Below are 22,122 nucleotides of genomic sequence, written 5' to 3'. Positions count from 1 at the left end.
GTGACATTGAGTAGCTTTAATTTTATTGAATTACTTTCATTATAAAATATTTTATTTACTATATTCCAACCAAAAGATTGTGATAATGTTGAACATGTATGTAAATTTTCAAAAGTTTTATCGTACAATTTAGAGCATTTATTTTATCTTCTTATTGTCTATTCTTGATTACTTCTAGGCTACCGAAATGGTTGAAGGCATGATCATCGACAATAAATGGTAGGAAAACATACACGTAAATGATCATCTCTTTCTTTCTTTTTTCTTCTCAACTTTTTTTTTTAACCAAGCATACTTCATTCTCATATCCCTTTACTTTTTCACCTAACCAAACACATTCTTAATACTTAATTTTTCAATCTTATATTTATGAATTGATAAAGAAACACATTACTCTTTCAAAAGAAATTATAAAAAAATTAATGTCATTGTCTTTGTAAAAATTAATGGTTTATATATATGATGTAATGACAGTATATATCAATGAACTAGACCATAACATATCATTAAAAGTTTTCAAAAGTAAATCCAAATAATGCCATCATTTCGCTAGTAGTGTATAGAATTACACATCAATGCACTAAACATATAAGTGCCGGATGTGGGTACATAAAAAAATATCGATACAACATAGCTTTTAGATATTGAATGTTTTTGTATATTTTGAAGCTCATTTTTGTTTTACTCATGATTATTAGGGAATCAAGCAAGATGTTCTATTTGAGCATCGATATCTTCTCGAAGATGAAAAATTTGAGATTGCTCAAAGTGTTTTGCGTATCAAACTGTGCTGATCTCAAATATCTTTCTAATGAACTACGGCTTTTAGATTGGACAGGATATCCTTTAAAATTTTTGCCTTCAAACTTCCACCCAGATAATCTTGTTGCACTTCTTTTACCATATAGTCATATTGAACAACTATGGAAGGGGAATAGAGTAAGAACTAACTCATCTTATCCTTGTGTTTTAGTTTATTTTAATATAAATGATTAAACTTTGATTAAGGTAAAAAAAAAACCAAAAATTAGCATTATTATGTCTTCGGCCTAATTTATTATTGTCTTCAACAGCCCTTGTTTAAGTTGAAAATGATCAACCTCAAAGAGTCCCAAAACCTGATCAAGACACCTGACTTCACAACAGCACCAAAACTTGAAGCTTTGATTATGGAAGGTTGTACCAGATTAGTAGATGTCCATCCATCAATCGGAGTGCTTAAGAGCCTTAAGCTTTTGAATTTAAGAGACTGCAAAAGTCTTAGGAGTCTTCCAACCAAAATTGGAATGGAATCTCTTGAAACGTTAATTCTTTCAGGTTGCTCAAATCTTGCAAGGTTTCCAGAGATTGGTGGGAAAATGGAACATCTAAAAACTCTTCATCTTTCTGGATGTTTCAAAGTTGAATATTTACCAGAGAATTTGCAGCAAGCAGAATCTTTGGAAGAGCTTGACTTGAGTGAAACAAGCATAACAGAGCCACCACCCTTCATTTTTCTATAGAAAAATATTAAGATTCTATCTTTCAATGGGCGCAAGGGACCATCATATAAGTCACGACCAAATTTGCCTTCTCTTTTCAAGGTAATCCAAGGAAGAGGGACGAATCCCATAGCTCCGGTGTTGCCTTTGTTGTCAGGTTTGAGTTCATTAAGGGAGCTAAAACTAAGGGACTGCAATCTTTGTGAAGGAGATATTCCACGTGTTACTTCTGGTCTATCCTCTTTGACAGATCTTGATCTTAGTGGTAACAATTTCATCAGCGTACCTGCATCTCTTACTCGACTCTCAAAGCTTGAGTTTCTTTACTTGATAAATTGCAAGAAGCTTAAATATTTGCCTGAGCTTCTAACAAGTATAGGAAAGGTGTGGATCGATGGTTGTGCTTCACTTGAAGTAGTTGCAAGTCCATCAAAAGGATGCAATTTAGTGGGTTGGGCTACCGTTAGAGCCATTAACCGCTTCAAATTGGCTGATGCATTACCACTGCTGAAAAAACATCTTAAGGTTGATTAATCTCTATTTTCTCCCTTACAAAATCTCATACTTGAGAATTTATGGTTTTATTTACCAAACCACTTGTGTTTTATTTTGTAGGCATTTCCAAATCCAAGAAAAACGTTTGATATTATTATTCCCGGAAGTGAAATCCCAGAATGGTTTAGCCAACAAAAAAGTGGCTCTTCAATTAAGATACCCCTACCTATCAACCTTCGGAAAGATAGTCAATGGATTGGAGTTGCTTCTTGCTGCAGTTTTGTCAATAATGATGCTTTATGCGATATCGAGGTTATCGATTGTGAAGCATTTATCTATTGTAGAAATTCTGAAGAAGCCAGCTGTAATGGATCTATTTTTCGAGGTAGAAATCATCGACAAATTGATTGGAGTGGCTGGTTGGTGGGTAAACGATTTAACGAGCCCATAATGAAAGATCACCTTTTTCTTCGTTATTGGCCGCGTAATAAACTATATCCAATTTCCATGGAAGATAAATATGGTGACTGTGAAACCAATAATTTATGGACAACAGATTGTTTAGATCAGAAATGCGATGAGCTCTAGTTGTCTTTCATTAAAAGCAGTGTTAAGGTGAAGAAGTGTGGTGTTAGAATAGTGTATGAGAAAGATTTGGAAGAAATAAAAGAGTTGCAGTGCCATACCACTCAATCTTCTCCAAATTTTGAACACATCCACCAATACTCCACTCACAACGATGATCCATTAGTAGGTAGCACTTCTCACATAAAACGAAAACGTAATATCTATGACGAAGCAGAGGAAGAAGGACCGCAATTATAATGGGCCAATTGGGGAAGAAGCATTAACTATGGTAAACTACTTAACCAACCTTGTCCCATTATTTTTTTTTACACAACCTTGCATCTTTTATTTCATATAAAGTAATTATTCTAGACTTATTTGCGTATTGATATGATCCTTTCGTTATATACCAAAAAAGTTTTAAAATTTTTATTCATACTGATATTGAACATGAACTCATGTTCTATACATATCCCAAACGTCGAAAACATAGTTTTTTTTATACCATTTAAAATTTTAGTCACTTAATTCATTCCTCTTAACATAATTGAAATGTGTAAACTTTGATTGGTTTCAGTTTTTTTTATTTATTAAAATTTTATTTTCATTATATATATATTCACTTACATCTATATTTTATTTGCAGGTTGAAGTAAATATAATCAACTTGAGATATAAATGTGGAGAAAAATGGATAGCTTTCATGACGAAACAAGTAATAATAAGGCGAAAATCTTTTAATGAGGATTATATCATAATTTCGATTGAATTAAAAGTACTTAAGTAGGTTTAATTTTTGATGAAAGTACCATTTAAATTTCATGGCTTGAAGTACAAATAATATTATTCCAACTTCTCAGTTTATATTTTTTTATAAAGTACAAAAAGAGGCTTACCGGAGTCATCCCATGACCGCGTCATCGGAGGGTGGCTCTCCGTCGTTGGGACCAGACCTGAGGGGGCAGAGGCATTTCTCGTCCTTTTCTTAACTTTAGAGAGTGTTTTTGGTATTTTGGGGCTCGGATCGGGGTTCAAGAGATCATTTTAGGCCGAAAAAGCCCATTTTTCGGAACTCCGACCACAGTGTACGGTGGACCACGTACGGCGGCCGATCGGGAGACGGCCGAACTCTGACCGGACTAGAAGGCCGAGAGAGAGACTCTCTGTTTTTTTTTTTGAAAATAAGGGGTAATACTGTTTTTTTTGTTGATTTTTCTGTATTTATAGGGTTTAAAAACGGCGTCGTTTTAGACCTTAGCATCACTGGCTAAAACGGCGTCATTTAGCATAACCCAAAAGCCGACCCGAACCGCCTAGGATCCGCGTGTTTCTGGACTAAAAGGGTTATTTTTGTATCTAGTCCTTCCCATCTTGAGGCTGGTTACAATCGGGTCCTATTTTATTTTTATTTGGCCACATATTTTTATTTGTTTCCAATTTGGTCCTTAAACCGTTTGGAAGGGAGAACACCTGAACGACACCGTTTAGTCAGTGTGAGATATTTTCCTCCGCGGTCCTCGTCCTTTCAGGCGCGTCTTGATTTTAGTCCTCCTGTGCTTTTTATTTTTAATTTCAGCCCAAAAATCTTGTTTACTTTTTGATTTAACCCTTAATTTGATATTGTAATCATTCTTTCTATTAAATCAATTATTTTAACATTGTCATACCATGTTATTATTTATTATTAGTATTATTATCCTTATTTCATTTATGTTTTTTTATTCTAAGATTTTGTTATATATTTATATATTACACACACGCACACATATTTTATGTTTTTATATTTATACATATATATTTGTTATATTTCACAACTTTAAAATCTGTATATCTTTGATTTATACACATATACTCTCATGCTTTTATATTTTATAATTTATGTATATATTATACATGTCTTTTATAACACATATATACACCTATACGTACATATTTGTATAACCTATTTATATACATGCATATATACATAATTTTATATTTTTATATGTTTTATAATTTATGCACACGACTATATATATCTATATGTTCTATAATTTATACACATGACTATATATATCTACATACACATCTTCTTTTTCACAAATATACGTATACCTATTCATGTATTCTCTATATTTTGAAATGTAAACCTTTATATATACATTTTTATTTTATAATTTATATACACATACATCATTTATATATTTTACAATTTATGTACATACATATATATATGTATATCCTTGTTGTCTTGTTTTTATATTTTATAATTTCCACATACATATACATGTACATATTCATATTTTTATATTTTTATTACTTTGTTTATGCTCATTTTAATTATTTATTCACGTTTTCATTATTATTTTTGAAAGAATATTCAATCTAATTTGTTCATATGTTTGTTATTCTACGTGTTATTAATTTGTCCTCTTTATCCATTTATTTTTATTGTTGTTGCTTGTATTATTTTTTACTATTGCATTCAATATTGCTTTGTACGCATATTAACCTCGCGTTTCATTTCTACTATTCCAAATTAGATTAATTTATCTCGACGCATAAGTTTCGACTTTCAAATAAGCAAAATCTCATGTTTAGATTCGAGAAGGTCGTACCCTAACTTACTGGGTTTCGATTTTCACAATAAATCTAAATACACGAATCTTTTCAAACTCACGCTTTAAACGACCTCGGAAATTAAGAAGAAATCGTGTCCTAACTTACCGGGCATGATCTTTTTTTTCTCAAGTTTTAAACGATCTCGGGAATTAAGAAAAGATCGTGTCCTAACTTACTAGGCATGACCTCTTTTCTAAACCCGAGATAATTAAATATCTTTTTAAATAAGTAAATTTTTGGCATTCATTCGCGCATCGAGAACTCAAGACATTGTGTCCTAACTTACTGGATATAATTTTTTCTCGATTAACATGAAATATGCCCTTTTCTCAAAAACTTTCAATATTTCAATAAAGGATCGTATTTTAAATCTCTTTAAAGTTTTAAATCTTCGACATTAAGACATTAATTAATCAACTAGGTACCAATTTTGGGCGTTACGAGGGTGCTAATCCTTCCTCGTACGTAACCGACTCCCGAACCTATTTTTTTGAATTTCGTAGACCAAAATCGTTGTTTTAATAAAACCAAATCATTTATTAAAAACAACCACTTTTCGAGGTGATCCGATCACACCTCATCAAAAAGGATTGGTGGCGACTCCCATTTTCGTTTTCGTTTTCAAAATCCAAGTCAACCCCGTTTTATCAAAAAAATGGTGTCAACAACTTTAATTATAAAAGTTTAAAGTTAACATGTAAAAAAAACTAACTCATATCTTCATTTCATTTCAAGATTTAATACTAAGTTTACTAATTTATAACTTTAAACTTTATTTATCATCCAAAAGATTATAACCATTTATTAACAACCAAGATCATTTAGTATATATATATATATATATACGACTCGTGTACAATCACCTAGTACATGCCACTTAAACAAAAGGAAGAAATACATCACCAAAATTTTCTTGATGGAGTTGGGATCTTTCTGGATGCTGAACTGGACCTTGAACTCTAATGACCTGCGCACGGAAACAACCGTACGCTGAGTATTTCATATTCAGTGATATTACCATAATTCAAATTATAATATTGATAAACATGTAATGCATAAAATCATACATACAAATTTAAACTCAAATTTCATATTTCTACAATAACAATTCATCAATTAATATCATATATCCACAATTTGGAACTTGGACACATCATGAACCTTAGATTCATTTCTCAATCACATATCACATTTCAATTCACAATTCAACTTTTCGTTTCATTTAATAGCTCGATTGATCAACTCATTCAATTTGTCATTTCATTATTTACCCTATTAACAAAACTCGAACTTTGACGGATACACGGATCCAACCAAACACTTCGGTATGGCACCCAGTACCTCATCGGATAGTTTGAAGCAATAGTTGACACCTAGTGTCTCATCGGCAAACCCGAAGAATGTTGGTACCCAGTACGTCATCGAATCTATCCAAAGAAATATAGTGACACCCAGTGTCTCATCGACTCGAGGTCGAAGTATCCCTGAACTCTTTCAATCCTATGGCATGCGAACTATATCTGACTCGGCCCGAATATTTAATAGGGTCTCCAAATTCACATTTCAATTCAATTTCACTTTTTCACTTTCAATCACAATTTAATTCAAAATTTACTTTTCCATTTTCAAGTCAATATTCATTTCAATTCCACACATATATTCATCATTCAATTGAATTTCTTTCAACTTAATAATAACACTTACCTTATATCTCACTTACCATACATATAAATTTAAATATAGCCGTAATAATAAATAATTTGAATTATAGTAATACAAACCGTAAATCTCTCGTTTTAGTCATCAATAGCTTTCTCCTTTTCTTTCGATTTCGATGCCTCGAGTTCTTTGTTAGCTACGAAAATAATAATTATTTTCACTATTTATTACAGCATTAAATTATAAAAATAATAAAAATAATTAAATTTTATTCAATTCCTACTTATTCCCAATTTAATTCTAACTAAGCTTACTTACATTTCTAGCTTAATTCATGCTTCTTTTCTACTTAATTTCTTGCCATATTTAACTCAACTATTCAATATTCATAATTAAACCCTAATTTAAGACTTCTTATAACTTAATCCCAACTATGTAAAAATTATAACCTAGTTTACAATTTAATCCTTTTATCGATTCTAACTAGAAATTCTATCAACTAAACCCCTAATTTAACAACTTGTTCAACATGAATCATGTTCAAAAACCTATGAACTTCCATAACCTCCACTTAATTTCAACAAAACTTTGTTTTAAAGCTTCTAAAACATCAAAATTAAGAGAAAATGGCTAAATTTAGCTTACCAATTAAACTTGAAGCTTAAAAATCCCAATTTTCCCCTTTTCTTTTCTTTCCCTTTTTCCTCCCCTGTTTTCGTTTCATTCTCTATTTCTGTTCTTCTTTAGTTTCTTTCTTTTATTTTTACTTACTTTACTTTATTTCTTTTGTTCTTTTTTTTAATTACTAAATAATTAATATAATATCAGTATAAAATATCTTATGCTTAAATATTAAGTAAATCAATTGTTTAATTACATTTGTACATATTTATTTTATTACACTTGTATAAATTTTATACCATTTATTTGTCAATTATCTTATTTATTTAATAAAAATCTATTTAACAACAAATAATATTACAAATGTACATATATATTTTATTTATAAATGTACAATATCATCTATACCATACATTTGTCATCATTTATTTTATTTATCACACAAAAAAAATCTTATAATTTAATTATTTATCTAATAAATATCTATCTAATAATTTAATATAATTATTACAAATGTATATACTTTTATCAATACATTTGTATTAAATCACTACCATACATTTGTCTTTGTTTAACTTATTTCATAATATAATAATAATAATAACAATTAATATAATTTATTATTTAGTATTAAACCTTAATGATTATTAATGAAATTTTAATAGAAAATATCATATGAAAATCTTCAATCTTACTCAGCTTATGCCGCCTCATTCTTTTGAATTGGCTTAATTGCCATTTTGATTCTTTACACTTTCTTTCGATCTATAATTAAACTTTTATCCTTTAATCTATTTAGTTCTTTTTTCTAATTATTCTTAATTAAACTAAATTCACCTAATTAATACCTAATTAAGCACTCAACTAAACTCATAATTACTTCTAATAATTATTTATGATTCAGTTTACTAAGACGGAGGCCCGATAATGTACTTTTCCAATGCCCGTGAATTTTGGATCATTACAAACGATGTTAACCTTTTAGTGTTTAGTTCGGGTCTGGGAATTGATTTGATGAAAGTTAATTGCTGATATTATTAACTTTAAATTTTTCATGATTTTGTTAATAGAATAAATTTAGTGTTAATTATGGATTTGTTTAATTTTGCATTTAATTTGTCAAATATAGTCCATTGGTTGTGATTTAATTCGGGTTTTAGAGTTGGTTTGATGAAAATACATAATTAGCAATTAATTTTCATCAAACCAACCCTAAAACTCGAATTAAACACTTAACATCTTTAGTTTTGGGTGTCAAAATATATATAACTTTTGTTAAATACAGATACCTGATTGGACCAAAAAATAACATAAGTATCACATTAGAAAATGTGTCAAACTCAAGTACTAAATTATGTGTTAAGTCTAATAAAATATTTTAATTATTTTACATTACATAAAATAATAAACATTTTTAAATAAATAATCATGTATCTTTAAATAATAATTAAATACACTAATTAATAAAATAAATATATAATTAATGAAATAAAAATAATTAGATGTATGTTACATAAGAAACTAGTTAAGCATGTAAAACACAATTAGTTAATACTTTATAATTATGAAGTAAATATGATAATGTAAAACACAAACGGTCCAACACTTTTAATTATTGTAGGCTCAATTTTGTGGACTCTTTCTTGGATTCTTCCTGGAGTATTGGAACCCACCCATTGTTTGAAAAGTCAAAAAGGGTGGGCACCGAAAGTAGAAAGTAAAATTGGTTGGCAAGTTGGGTTAAAAGTTGGCATGGGATAATTGCAATTTTGGTCCCTAATTGTATAGGGACATTGCAAGTTGATCCTTGAACCTCAACTATAAATAGGCCTAACCATTTCTTACTTTCTTCATCCCACACTTGCCATTCTCTACTTAAGGCAATTGTTCTCTCTCCCTATTTGTAAACTTTCACTTGTATTTTTGGAGTGAAATATATTTGGTAGTGCCCGAGGACGTAGGCAAAATTTGCTGAACCTCGTTAAAATTCTAGTGTTCTTTATTTTTTGTTCTGCATATTTTGCAAGTGTCATTGTAGTGATTTATTGTGCTATTAAATTACGATAGAGGGATATTCTGGCTAGGAAAGATCTGGTATGTAAGCGATCCTCGTGATCCACCTCTCTTTCCTGGGAATTGAACTTAGTGTGATTTTGCAGTACAATAATTTTACTCTTTCACACGCTTCCGCGCAACAATTGGTATCAGAGCCAGGTTCGTACTTGGGGAATACGACTGTTTATGGTACTATTCACGTATACGGCACTATTTACGTATACAATACTATTCACGTATACGGCACTATTCATGTATACGGTACTGTTCACGTATACAGTAGTTGGGATTGAGGAGAAAAATGGCAGCAGCATCGTCATCAGCAAGGACTACTGTGACAAATGCAAAATTTGAAGTAGAGAAATTTGACGGTACCAATAATTTTGGTATGTGGCAGTGTGAGATCCTGGATGTCTTATGTCAGCAAGATCTGGATATAGCCCTTGAAGAAAAACCTGACAAGATGGATGACAAGGAGTGGGCCAAGATCAATAGACAGGCGTGTGGTACAATCCGCCTATGTTTGGCCAAAGAGCAGAAGTACTCCGTCATGAGGGAGACATCAGCGAAGAAGCTGTGGGATACATTGGAAGAAAAGTTTCTAACGAAAAGTCTTGAAAATAGGCTTTATATGAAAAAGAAACTTTTTCGGTTCACGTATGCACCCGGTATGTCGATGAATGACCATGTGAACTCATTCAATAAAATTTTAGCAGACTTGCTAAATTTGGATGAGAAATTTGAAGATGAAGACAAGGCATTATTGTTGTTGAATTCCCTTCCTGATGAATATGATCATCTTACCACCACATTGCTTCATGGGAAAGATTCAATCACATTTGATGCAGTCTGTAGTGCGTTGTATAGATCTGAGACTCGAAAGAAAGATAAAAGAGATCACAGAGATACAACTGCAGAAGTCTTAACAGTAAGAGGTCGTTCACACAGCAGCAAACCTGGTAGAAGGGGTAAGTCCAAAGGGAGACCCGCCAAAGATGAATGTGCCTTTTGTCGTGAGAAAGGGCATTGGAAAAAGAATTGTCCTAAGTTACAAAAGGGCAAGTCTATTTCTAATGCATGTGTAGCGGAGCATGATGAGGAGTCAGACTTTAGCTTGGTTGGCATGGCAATGGCATGTCAAACGGATGAGTGGATATTGGATTCGGGATGTACTTACCATATGTGTCCTAATAAGGACTGGTTTTCTAGTCTTGAAGAACTAGAAGGTGGAGTTGTTTTTATGGGCAATGATAGTGCCTGTAAGACAATGGGTGTAGGTACAATCAAATTGAAGAACCATGACGGCTCAATCCAAGTTCTGACAGATGTTCGCTATGTACCCAGCTTGAAGAAAAATCTCATCTCATTAGGGGCCCTAGAATCTAAAGGGCTCACAATCACTTTGAGAGATGGATTACTAAAGGTAGTAGCTGGGGTATTGACGGTGATGAAAGGCACTAGAAGAAATAACTTGTACTATTTAAATGGAAGTACAGTTATTGGATCAACATCAACAGTTTCTGCGAAAGATGCAGATTCAGAGGCTACCAGGTTATGGCATAGGCGATTGGGACATGCTGGTGAAAAAGCTTTGCAGACTTTGGCGAAGCAAGGCTTGTTGAAAGGTGCAAATTCTTGCAAATTGGAATTCTGTAAACATTGTGTTCTGGGCAAGCAGACGAGGGTAAAATTTGGTTCAGCAATTCACAATACGAAAGGAATTCTGGACTATGTTCACAGTGATGTGTGGGGACCTACCAAAGTGGCTTCTTTGGGAGGTATGCACTATTTTGTCACTTTTCTTGATGATTATTCAAGAAAAGTATGGGTGTATCTAATGAAAAGAAAAAATGAAGTTTTGGATGCATTTCTGAAGTGGAAGAAGATGGTGGAGACTCAGACAGGTCGAAAGGTCAAACGACTTCGATCAGATAATGGTACTGAGTATAAAAATGATCCATTTCTACAAGTATGTCAAGATGAGGGCATTGTGCGACACTTCACTGTTCGAGATACACCACAGCAGAATGGGGTGGCAGAACGCATGAATCGGACTATACTGGAGAAAGTTCGATGTATGTTGTCCAATGCTGGATTGGGCAAGGAATTTTGGGCTGAGGCAGTTACATATGCGTGCCATCTAATTAACCGATTGCCATCAGCTGCAATAAATGGAAAAACTCCTATGGAGATGTGGACTGGTAAACCTGCTACTGATTATGATTCTTTACATGTTTTTGGTTCCACTGCATATTATCATGTAAAAGAATCTAAGTTAGACCCAAGAGCAAAGAAAGCATTATTCATGGGTATAACTGGTGGTGTAAAAGGATACCGTCTCTGGTGTCCTGATACAAGGAAGATTGTTTTCAGTAGAGATGTAACTTTTGATGAATCAACCATGATGAAGAACGAGGATTCACAAAAGGATGACAAAACCAGTAGTACTTTGCAGCAGGTGGAGTTTGAAAAGGTTAATGATGATCCAGCTAATATTGAAAGAACAAATGATGAAGAAGTTTCGACCCAAGAACTTCTACAGCAACAAGATTCAATTGCATATAGGAGGCCAAGAAGAGAGATTCGTAAGCCTGCTCGCTTTGATGATATGGTGGCCTATGCACTTCCAATTGCAGATGATGATGTTCCTTCCACTTACACAGAAGCAATAAGTAACTCTAATGGTGTAAAGTGGAAGCAAGCTATGAATGAAGAAATGCAGTCTCTTCATAAAAATAGGACTTGGGAGTTGGTGAGACTGCCCAAGGGAAAGAAGGCAATTGGATGCAAATGGGTATATGCAAAGAAGGAAGGATTTCCTGGTAAAAATGAAATTCGATACAAGGCTAGATTGGTAGCAAAGGGTTACGCTCAGAAAGAAGGAATAGACTACAATGAAGTGTTTTCTCCAGTTGTGAAGCATTCGTCTATTCGGATTTTGCTAGCCTTGGTTGCGCAATATGATCTTGAACTAGTTCAGCTTGATGTGAAGACCGCGTTTTTACACGGTGATTTGGAAGAGGAAATCTATATGACTCAGCCAGATGGATTCAAGGTTGCTGGAAAAGAAAATTGGGTTTGCAAACTGACAAAGTCGCTTTATGGATTGAAGCAATCTCCGAGGCAGTGGTACAAGCGATTTGATCAGTTCATGAAAGGGCAAAGGTACACAAGAAGTAAATTTGATCATTGCGTGTATTTTCAGAAGCTACAAGAAGGAACTTTCATATACTTGCTCTTATATGTTGATGATATGCTAATAGCATCTAAGAGCAAAGTTGAGATTGAAAGATTGAAGACTCAACTCAATCTCGAGTTTGAGATGAAAGATCTAGGAGAAGCTAAAAAGATTCTCGGCATGGAAATATGTAGAGATAGAGCTCATGGCAGAGTTAGCTTGTCTCAGAAGCAGTATTTGAAGAAAGTACTACAGCAGTTTGGCATGAACGAGCAGACCAAACCTGTAAGTACCCCGTTGGCTTCTCATTTCAAGCTTTCTGCACAACTATCTCCTTCGACGAATACGGAACGAGAATACATGTTGCAAGTTCCGTATTCTAATGCAGTGGGTAGCTTGATGTATGCAATGGTGTGTACAAGACCCGGCATTTCATAGGCAGTTAGTATAGTGAGCAGGTATATGCATAATCCTGGAAAAGGACATTGGCAAGCTGTGAAATGGATTCTACGGTATATTCAGAAGACCGTGGATGTTGGATTACTGTTCAAGCAGGATAATACACTTGGTAAAGGTGTTATTGGGTACGTTGATTCTGACTATGCCGGTGATTTGGACAAGCGAAGATCAACCACCGGTTATGTGTTTACACTTGCTGGAGGACCAATAAGTTGGAAGTCTACACTACAGTCTACAGTTGCATTGTCAACCACAGAAGCCGAGTACATGGCTGTAACAGAGGCTGTAAAGGAGGCTATTTGGTTACAAGGTATGGCTAAAACCTTGGGGTTGGTTCAGGAGCATATTAACGTGTATTGTGATAGTCAAAGTGCTATTCATTTAGCAAAGAATCAAGTCTATCATGCACGTACAAAACATATCGACGTACGATTCCATTTTGTGCGGGAAATTATTGAAGAGGGGAAAATTTGTCTTCAGAAGATCAAGACTGCAAATAATCCCGCAGATATGATGACCAAGGTGGTAACAGCAACCAAGTTCGAACATTGTTTGAACTTGATTAATATCCTGCAAGTTTAACAGTTGAAGAAGGCACTATCAAGTACTGTTGTCAAAGGCAGAAAGAATTGTGTGAAGATAAGATTATCCTAATCAAATCTTCAAGGTGGAGATTATTGGAACCCACCCATTGTTTGAAAAGTCAAAAAGGGTGGGCACCGAAAGTAGAAAGTAAAATTGGTTGGCAAGTTGGGTTAAAAGTTGGCATGGGATAATTGCAATTTTGGTCCCTAATTGTATAGGGACATTGCAAGTTGATCCTTGAACCTCAACTATAAATAGGCCTAACCATTTCTTACTTTCTTCATCCCACACTTGCCATTCTCTACTTAAGGCAATTGTTCTCTCTCCCTATTTGTAAACTTTCACTTGTATTTTTGGAGTGAAATATATTTGGTAGTGCCCGAGGACGTAGGCAAAATTTGCTGAACCTCGTTAAAATTCTAGTGTTCTTTATTTTTTGTTCTGCATATTTTGCAAGTGTCATTGTAGTGATTTATTGTGCTATTAAATTACGATAGAGGGATATTCTGGCTAGGAAAGATCTGGTATGTAAGCGATCCTCGTGATCCACCTCTCTTTCCTGGGAATTGAACTTAGTGTGATTTTGCAGTACAATAATTTTACTCTTTCACACGCTTCCGCGCAACATGGAGACAACATCTAATATCACTCATCTATCATCCCCCAATTTCCACACCTACGCGCTTTCATTTGGAAGAAAAAAATGGAAATGTTTAGAGAAATTGCTGACAAAAATCTTCGCTGTTCCCTTATATCATTAAAGGAGACAAGTTTAGGCTTGATTAATGTCTCAACATTGATTTTAAGATTTAAGAAATGAAAAAAAACTCTTAATTAATTGTTACCGACTCCCTTTCATAGGTATTATAATGAAGATAGACTCATTTGGAAAAGTAAAAGGTGGGAAACATATACACTAATTTCCTAGACAAGTCCTTTGTTGTTTCCTGTAAATTTCATCTGTTTTTCTCCTTCCTCATGAGCCATCTATTTTCTGATTTTGAACACTAAATCCATATATATTTTTCTTCTCATAAACCGTCATGTCATCGTCACTTTCGAATTCCTCATCCATGTCTAGAAAGAAATATTATGTTTTTTTGAGTTTTAGAGGTGAAGATACCTGCAAAAATTTATCTATAATTTAGTGATTAATGGTATAGGAATTAAATTTTAATTTTATAAAAAATGCAGGGACTTCTGGCACATTTTAACCAAGAAAAACTCCATAAATATTAACAACTCTCGCCTTCTTGGAGTCTTCTCGGAAAGAACATCTAAGGCTCATCTATGGCCCCCGATGTGGATCCATCCGATTAAAGAAAACAAAGAAAAAGTTGAAGAAGCCTTCACCAAACAGGCAGAAAGGTACAAGGAAGATAAAAGATAAGATCAAATGGTGGTGAAATGCTATGACACGTAAAAAACAATTTTAATACTTAATTTGTAATATATAAAACAACGAGTTTGAAAAAGATATTTATTTTTTTATATTACTAAATTTAAAATTATCATTATAATTATCACTTAATGATTGTTAGAGTTTATTGTGCTCAATTTTTTATATATATTTAAGGGAGGAAAATAGGATTGCTTAGGATTGAACACAAACTCTCATACCTACAAAACCAAGCTTTTGTAAATAGGCCAAGAGGTTGCTGACAATTATGTTAAGTAGTTATTATTTTGAGTAATATTACATTGCATTAGCTACCTAAAGGAAAACTATAATATATGTGGAATATGTTAAAAATTATTTAATTATTATTTAAAAACTTTTTATTATAATATTTGTTTGAATTGATAAATTAATATATTTTACATATATTTAATAATTTAAATAAAAAATATTATTTTATACTAATCACTTCAATTAAAAGTATAATATTTAAAAAATTTAATCAAATATTAAATGCGTAAAATCACATATGTAACATAAGCTACTGATTATAAAGTAGATATGATAATATAAAATAATAAAAAAATAAAACACAAACTGTCCAACACGTTACTTGATGATAATTGTAGGATCTATTTTCGTGTTGTTAAGTTTTATATATTGTTTTCAATTATTTAATAAGTGTGTTTATGCATATAATCTTAGTTTTGCAAGTGATTTTAGAGATGATTTTATTGTCGTCCTCTCTAGTTTGGGGAATGTTCGATTCTTTTGTCAATTTTTGCTCGTCGCTTTAGACCATCCGGGTTTAATTTCCTTATCATATTAAGTGTTTGTAATTACTCTAAAATATATCGTACTTGAATTGTGACAAAACTAATTGTTAACGTGCCATAATATTGTATTAATGTTAAGGCTAAAGCCTTACTCTTTCCGGGAAGACTCCAAGAAGGTGAGAGTTCACAAAAAGCAGCCTACAATTTTTTCTGAAAATTAAATTCATTAATTTATTGAGAACCATATAATTCAGGCAAAAGAAAATAATAAATACTCCCTTTTCATAGATATTATTATACTGATAGATTCACCTACTCCCTTTGTTCTTCCCTCGAAATTTCATCTGTTTTTCTTCCCTCATGCTCATATACTTATTGTTTCGGAGGTATTGAGCGACTGATTTTGAACACTACATCCACATATTTTTCTTCTCATACATCCTCATGTCGTCGTTACTTTCGACTTCCTCATCCATTTCTAGAAAGAAATACGATGTGTTCTTGAGTTTTAGAGGTGAAGATACTCGCAAGAATTTTTCGGATCATCTCTACGATGCTCTAGATAGAACTGGGATCGTCACTTTTAGAGATGATCCAAGGTTGGAAACTGGTGAAGAGATCACACCGGAACTCTTCAACGCAATTCAGCAATCATGGTGCTCGGTAATCGTTTTTTCCGAGACCTATGCCTTTTCAGGTTGGTGCTTGGAGGAGCTTGCGGAGATTGTTAAACAAAAAAATGACAAGGGTCATAAAGTATTTCCAATTTTCTACGATGTGGATCCCTCTGATTTAAGAAAACAAAAAGGAAAAGTTGAAGAAGCCTTTGCCAAACACGAAGAAAGATACAAGGAAGGTAAAGACAAGATCCAAAAGTGGCGAAATGCTTTGACTGAAGTGGCTAACATCAAGGGATGGCATTTAAATAATAGGTATTTCTTTCTTATCTTCTCTATCTCCTAATTTTAATGACTAAAAAATTGTTTTTTTATAATTTTGTGTTTAATTGAGAATTCCCATATTTCAACTAACTAGCAAGTTGTGTATTTTGATGCTATAATATATCTTACTGTCTTATTCATGCTTTTTGTTTGCTTCCAACCATATTATACTTCATGATTCACTAAACTAAAAATGAAAAAGTGCATATCGGATTTTAATTTCTTTGTAGGCACGAATCAGAGTTTATTAGAGACGTTGTTAAGAAGATATCAGCAAAATTATGTCAGACATATCCAGTTGTTCATGATGAGTTGGTTGGAATTAGTTTACATTTGGAGGAGTTATATTCGAAAATAAATATTGGGGAAGACGATGTCCGCATTATAGGAATTTGCGGAATGGGTGGCATCGGTAAAACAACTCTTGCGAGGGTTGCTTACACTCAAATGTTACCTCATTTTCAAGGTAAATGCTTTCTTGCTGATATTCGAGAAGTTTCAAACAAACATGGACTTGTTTCTTTACAGAAACAACTTCTTTCTCAAATCTTTCCGGATGAATGCTTCAATTTTTTCAATGTTCATGAAGGGAATGCCATAATTAGCCACAGGTTGTCTGGTAAAAAGGTTCTTGTTGTTCTTGATGATGTTGATAACATACAACACTTGAAATGCTTGGTTGGAAGGCGTGATTGGTTCAATTTAGGGAGTAGGATCATTGTAACAACAAGAGATGAACATTTGCTCAGATCTTATCGAATCGATGATGTGTATAAGCCTACAACACTGAATCCCAACAATGCACTTAGGCTTTTCAATTTGAAAGCTTTTGATAGTGATACAACGCTGAAATATGATTTCATTGAGCTTTCTGAACATGTTGTACATTATGCTGGTGGTCTTCCCTTAGCTCTTGAAGTTTTGGGTTCATTTTTGTGTGGTAGAGATATAGTTCAATGGAGAAGTGCAATCGAAAGACTTAAACAAGATTCTAACAAAGAAATTCTTGACACACTAAGAATTAGCTTTGATGGATTGGAAGAAAGGGAGAAGAATATATTTCTAGATATAGCATGCTTTTTCAATGGGGAGAAGAAAGATTTGGTAATGAAAGTATTGGATGGTTGTGGGTTTTTCCCCGATATTGGAGTCGATGTTCTCATTAAGAAATCTCTCATAAAAGTCAGTAATGACAACCAATATTTGCGGATGCATGCCTTGTTGCAAGAAATGGGAAGAAAAATTGTTGAAGAAAAATGTGTTGATGAACCCGGAAAACGTTGTAGATTATGGAAGGAAAGGGATGTCCATCATGTCCTAACAAAAAACACGGTAAATCATTCAACAAAAATTACATACAAAAATTTCTTTTATTAATATATGATGTAAATCCAAAGCTTAGTCTAATTGGTTTATATATTGATCCTTAAGTGACATTGAGTAGCTTTAATTTTATTGAATTACTTTCATTAGAAAATATTTTATTTACTATATTCCAACCAAAATATTGTGATAATGTTTTATCGTACAATTTAGAGCATATATTTTATCTTCTTATTGTCTATTCTTGATTACTTCTAGGCTACCGAAGTGGTTGAAAGCATGATCATCGACAATAAATGGTAGGAAAACATACACGTAAATGATCATCTCTCTCATTTTTTTTTCTACCAAGCATACTTTATTCTCATATCCCTTCACTTTTTCACCTAACCAAACACATTTTTAATGCTTAAATTTTCAATCTTATATTTATGAAATTTATAAAAAACACAGTACTCTTTCAAAAGAAATTATAAAAAAATTAATGTCATTGTCTTTGTTAATATTAATGGTTTATGAACTAGGCCATAACATATCATTAAAAGTTTTCAAAAGTAAATCCAAATAATGCCATCATTTCGCTAGTAATGTATAGAATTACACATCAATGCACTAAACATAAATAAAAATATTAGTTCTAGGTTTTTTAGGCTTAGGTAATTAAAAGTGTGAAATAAGTGTTAGATTAAGTATTGTCTAATATATTCAATTATATCGCAATACCATATTTATATATGCATTACATATTAGTACTGAACGTGGGTACATAAAAAAATTTCGATGTAACATAGCTTTTAGATATTCAATGTTTTTGTATATTTTGAAGCTCATTTTTGTTTTACTCATGATTATTAGGGAATCGAGCAAGACGTTCAATTTGAGCACCGATACCTTCTCGAAGATGAAAAATTTGAGATTGCTCAAAGTGTTTTGCGTATCAAATTGTGATGATCATCTCAAATATCTTTCTACTGAATTACGGCTTTTAGATTGGACAGGATACCCTTTAAAATTTTTGCCTTCAAACTTCCACCCAGATAATCTTGTGGCACTTCTTTTACCATATAGTCATATTGAACAACTATGGAAGGGGGATAGAGTAAGAACTAACTCATCTTATTCTTGTGTTTTAGCTTATTTTAATATAAATGATTAAACTTTGATTAAGGTAAAAAAAACCAAACATTAGCATTATTATGTCTTCGGCCTAATTTATTATTGTCTTCAACAGCCCTTGTTTAAGTTGAAAATGATCAACCTCAAAGGGTCCCAAAACCTGATCAAGACACCTGACTTCACAACAGCACCAAAACTTGAAGCTTTGATTATGGAAGGTTGTACCAGATTAGTAGATGTCCATCCATCAATCGGAGTGCTTAAGAGCCTTAAACTTTTGAATTTCAGAGACTGCAAAAGTCTTAGGAGTCTTCCAACCAAAATTGGAATGGAATCTCTTGAAACATTAATTCTTTCAGGTTGCTCAAATCTTGAAAGGTTTCCAGAGATTGATTGAAAAATGGAACATCTAAAAACTCTTCATCTTTCTGGTTGTTTCAAAGTTGAATATTTACCAGAGAATTTGCAGCAAGCAGAATCTTTGGAAGAGCTTGACTTGAGTGAAACATCCATAAAAGAACCACCATCCTTCTTTTCTAAATTGAAAAGTCTTAAAGTTTTGTCTTTCATTGGATGCAAGGGACCATCATATAAGTCACGATCAAATTTGCCTTTTCTTTTCAAGGTAATCCAAGGAAGAAGGACGAATCCCATAGCTCCGATGTTGCCTTTGTTGTCAGGTTTGAGTTCATTAAGAGAGCTAAATCTAAGGGACTGCAATCTTTGTAAAGGAGATATTCCACGTGATATTTCTGGTCTATCCTCTTTGATACATCTTGATCTTAGTGGTAACAATTTCATCAGCATACCTGCATCTCTTACTCAGCTCTCGAAGCTTTCGTTTCTTGATTTGTCAAATTGCAACATGTGCACACTTGGTGAAGCAGATATTCATGGTCTATCCTCTTTGAGTTATCTTTATCTTAGGGGTAACTATTTCATCACCATTCCTTTGGCTCTTACTCAACTTAGCAGGCTTAAGTTACTGGGATTATCAAATTGCAAGATGCTTAAATCGTTGCCAGAGCTTCTAACAAGTATAGCAAATCTGCGTATAGATGATTGCTCTTCACTTGAAGTAGTTGCAAGTCCATCAAAAGTGCGCAATTTAGAGGATAGGGGTATCATTAGAGCCATTAACTGCTTCAAATTGGCTGAGAATATCAATGCATTAACACTGCTGAAAAAATATCTTAAGGTCGATTAATCTCTTTATTCTCCCTTACAAAATCTCATACTTGAGAATTTATGGTTTTAGTTACCAAACGACTTGTGTTTTGTTTTGCAGGCATTTGCAAATTCAAGAAAAAAGTTAGATATTATGATGCCCGGAAGTGAAATCCCAGAATGGTTTAGCCAACAAAAAAGTGACTCTTCAATTAAGATACCCGTTCCGAAAGATAGTCAATGGATTGGAGTTGCTTGTTGCTGCATTTTTGTCAATAATGATGCTTCAAGGGATGACGAGCATACCTGTTGTGGAGTATTTATCTATTTTAGAAATTCTGAAGAAGCCAGTTGTAATGGATCTATTTTTCGAGGTAGAAATCGTAGAGAGATTGATGGGAGCGGCTGGATGGTGGGTAAAAGATATAACGAGCCCATAATGAAAGATCACATTTTTCTTCGTTATTGGTCGCGTGATAAATTATATTCACATTCCTGGGAGGATGAATTATATGGTCATTGTGAAACCAATAATTTATGGGCACCAGATTGCTTAGATCAGAAATGGGATGAGCTTGAGGTGCGTTTCACAAATCTATTTGGATACGGAATTAAGGTGAAGAAGTGTGGTGTTAGAATAGTGTATGAGAAAGATTTGGAAGAAATAAAAGAGTTGCAGTGCCATACCACTCAATCTTCTCCAAATTTTGAACACATCCATCAACACTCTGCTCACAACGATGGATCAACAGATAGCACTTCGCACATAAAACGAAAAGCTAATATCTACGATGAAGCGGAGGAAGAAGGGCCGCAACCAAAACGGATGCAGAAATTTTTCAATTTTATGGTGCGCCAACAGGGGAAGAAGCATTAACTGTGGTAAACTACTTAACCAACCTCCTATTGATTTTTATTATTATTTTTACACATTTGTAGCTTTTATTTCATTCAAAGTAATCATTCTAAATTTATTTACTAACGAGATATGCTCTTTCTATTATATATCAAAAAGTATTAAAATCTTTATTCATACTCATATTGAACATGAGTGCATATTCTATGCATATTGCAAATATTGATAACATAGGTTTTTATACCATTAAAAATTTGTCACTTAATTCTTTCCTAATTCATGAAATGTCTACATTTATATTAGTTTATTTTTTATTAAATTTTTATTTCACTATATATATATTCACTTACATCTATATTTTATTGCTAAGCTGAAGTAAACATAATCAATTTGTGACAAAAATGCGGAGAAAAAAGAATATCTTCCATAACAAAGCGCGTAATAAAAATGTGAAAATCCTCAAATGAGGATTAGATTCTAATTTCACTTGAGTTAAAAATCATCATTTTTATTTGAGATCTATTTATGTGCTCAATTTAATATATCAAAATTGTTTTTATATATTTGAAAGATTAAATATAAGTCCTTAATAGTACTTAAATAGGTTTAATTCCTTTTAATAAAAGTAGCATTTAAATTTCATGGCTTGAAGTATAAATAATATTATTCCAACTCTTTACTTATTTTTAACACTTATTCAAATATGAATATAAAGTATACTCTTTTAATTAATAGGAAAAATTTTTCTATGTGAGAAATATATTCATATTCAATATATTTTTTTAAAATTCAATAGATTCATTTTTTGTTTTTATTTAACGTGAGCAAGATTTTCAACGATTG

General features: G+C 32.7%; 2 protein-coding genes across 2 annotated transcripts; both read left to right on the top strand.

The window, feature by feature from the left end:
- The first annotated feature begins 16,191 nt into the window (after positions 1-16,191).
- On the top strand, positions 16,192-19,653 carry LOC107937876 (disease resistance protein RPV1-like). Its single transcript, XM_041104421.1, has 5 exons — positions 16,192-16,808; positions 17,048-18,149; positions 18,399-18,439; positions 18,996-19,239; positions 19,372-19,653. The coding sequence occupies exons 1-5, from the start codon at positions 16,321-16,323 to the stop codon at positions 19,651-19,653; spliced, it is 2,157 nt and encodes a 718-aa protein (XP_040960355.1). The 5' UTR covers positions 16,192-16,320.
- Positions 19,654-21,300, top strand: LOC121223275 (disease resistance-like protein DSC1). Its single transcript, XM_041104420.1, has 2 exons — positions 19,654-20,454; positions 20,545-21,300. The coding sequence occupies exons 1-2, from the start codon at positions 19,657-19,659 to the stop codon at positions 21,298-21,300; spliced, it is 1,554 nt and encodes a 517-aa protein (XP_040960354.1). The 5' UTR covers positions 19,654-19,656.
- The last annotated feature ends 822 nt before the right edge of the window (positions 21,301-22,122 follow it).

Source organism: Gossypium hirsutum, chromosome D11 (genome assembly GCF_007990345.1).
Source record: "Gossypium hirsutum isolate 1008001.06 chromosome D11, Gossypium_hirsutum_v2.1, whole genome shotgun sequence".
NCBI lineage: Eukaryota > Viridiplantae > Streptophyta > Magnoliopsida > Malvales > Malvaceae > Gossypium > Gossypium hirsutum.
Note: the sequence above shows the minus strand (reverse complement) of the source record. Positions and strands in the feature narration are given on the sequence as shown.

Coding starts and splice junctions, on each gene's coding strand:
- LOC107937876 (XM_041104421.1), top strand. CDS start 16,321: ATGTCGTCGTTACTTTCGACTTCCTCATCCATTTCTAGAAAGAAATAC. Junction 18,440..18,995: donor ATGATCATCGACAATAAATG/GTAGGAAAACAT, acceptor CATGATTATTAG/GGAATCGAGCAAGACGTTCA. Junction 19,240..19,371: donor AACTATGGAAGGGGGATAGA/GTAAGAACTAAC, acceptor TGTCTTCAACAG/CCCTTGTTTAAGTTGAAAAT.
- LOC121223275 (XM_041104420.1), top strand. CDS start 19,657: ATGGAACATCTAAAAACTCTTCATCTTTCTGGTTGTTTCAAAGTTGAA. Junction 20,455..20,544: donor TGCTGAAAAAATATCTTAAG/GTCGATTAATCT, acceptor TTTGTTTTGCAG/GCATTTGCAAATTCAAGAAA.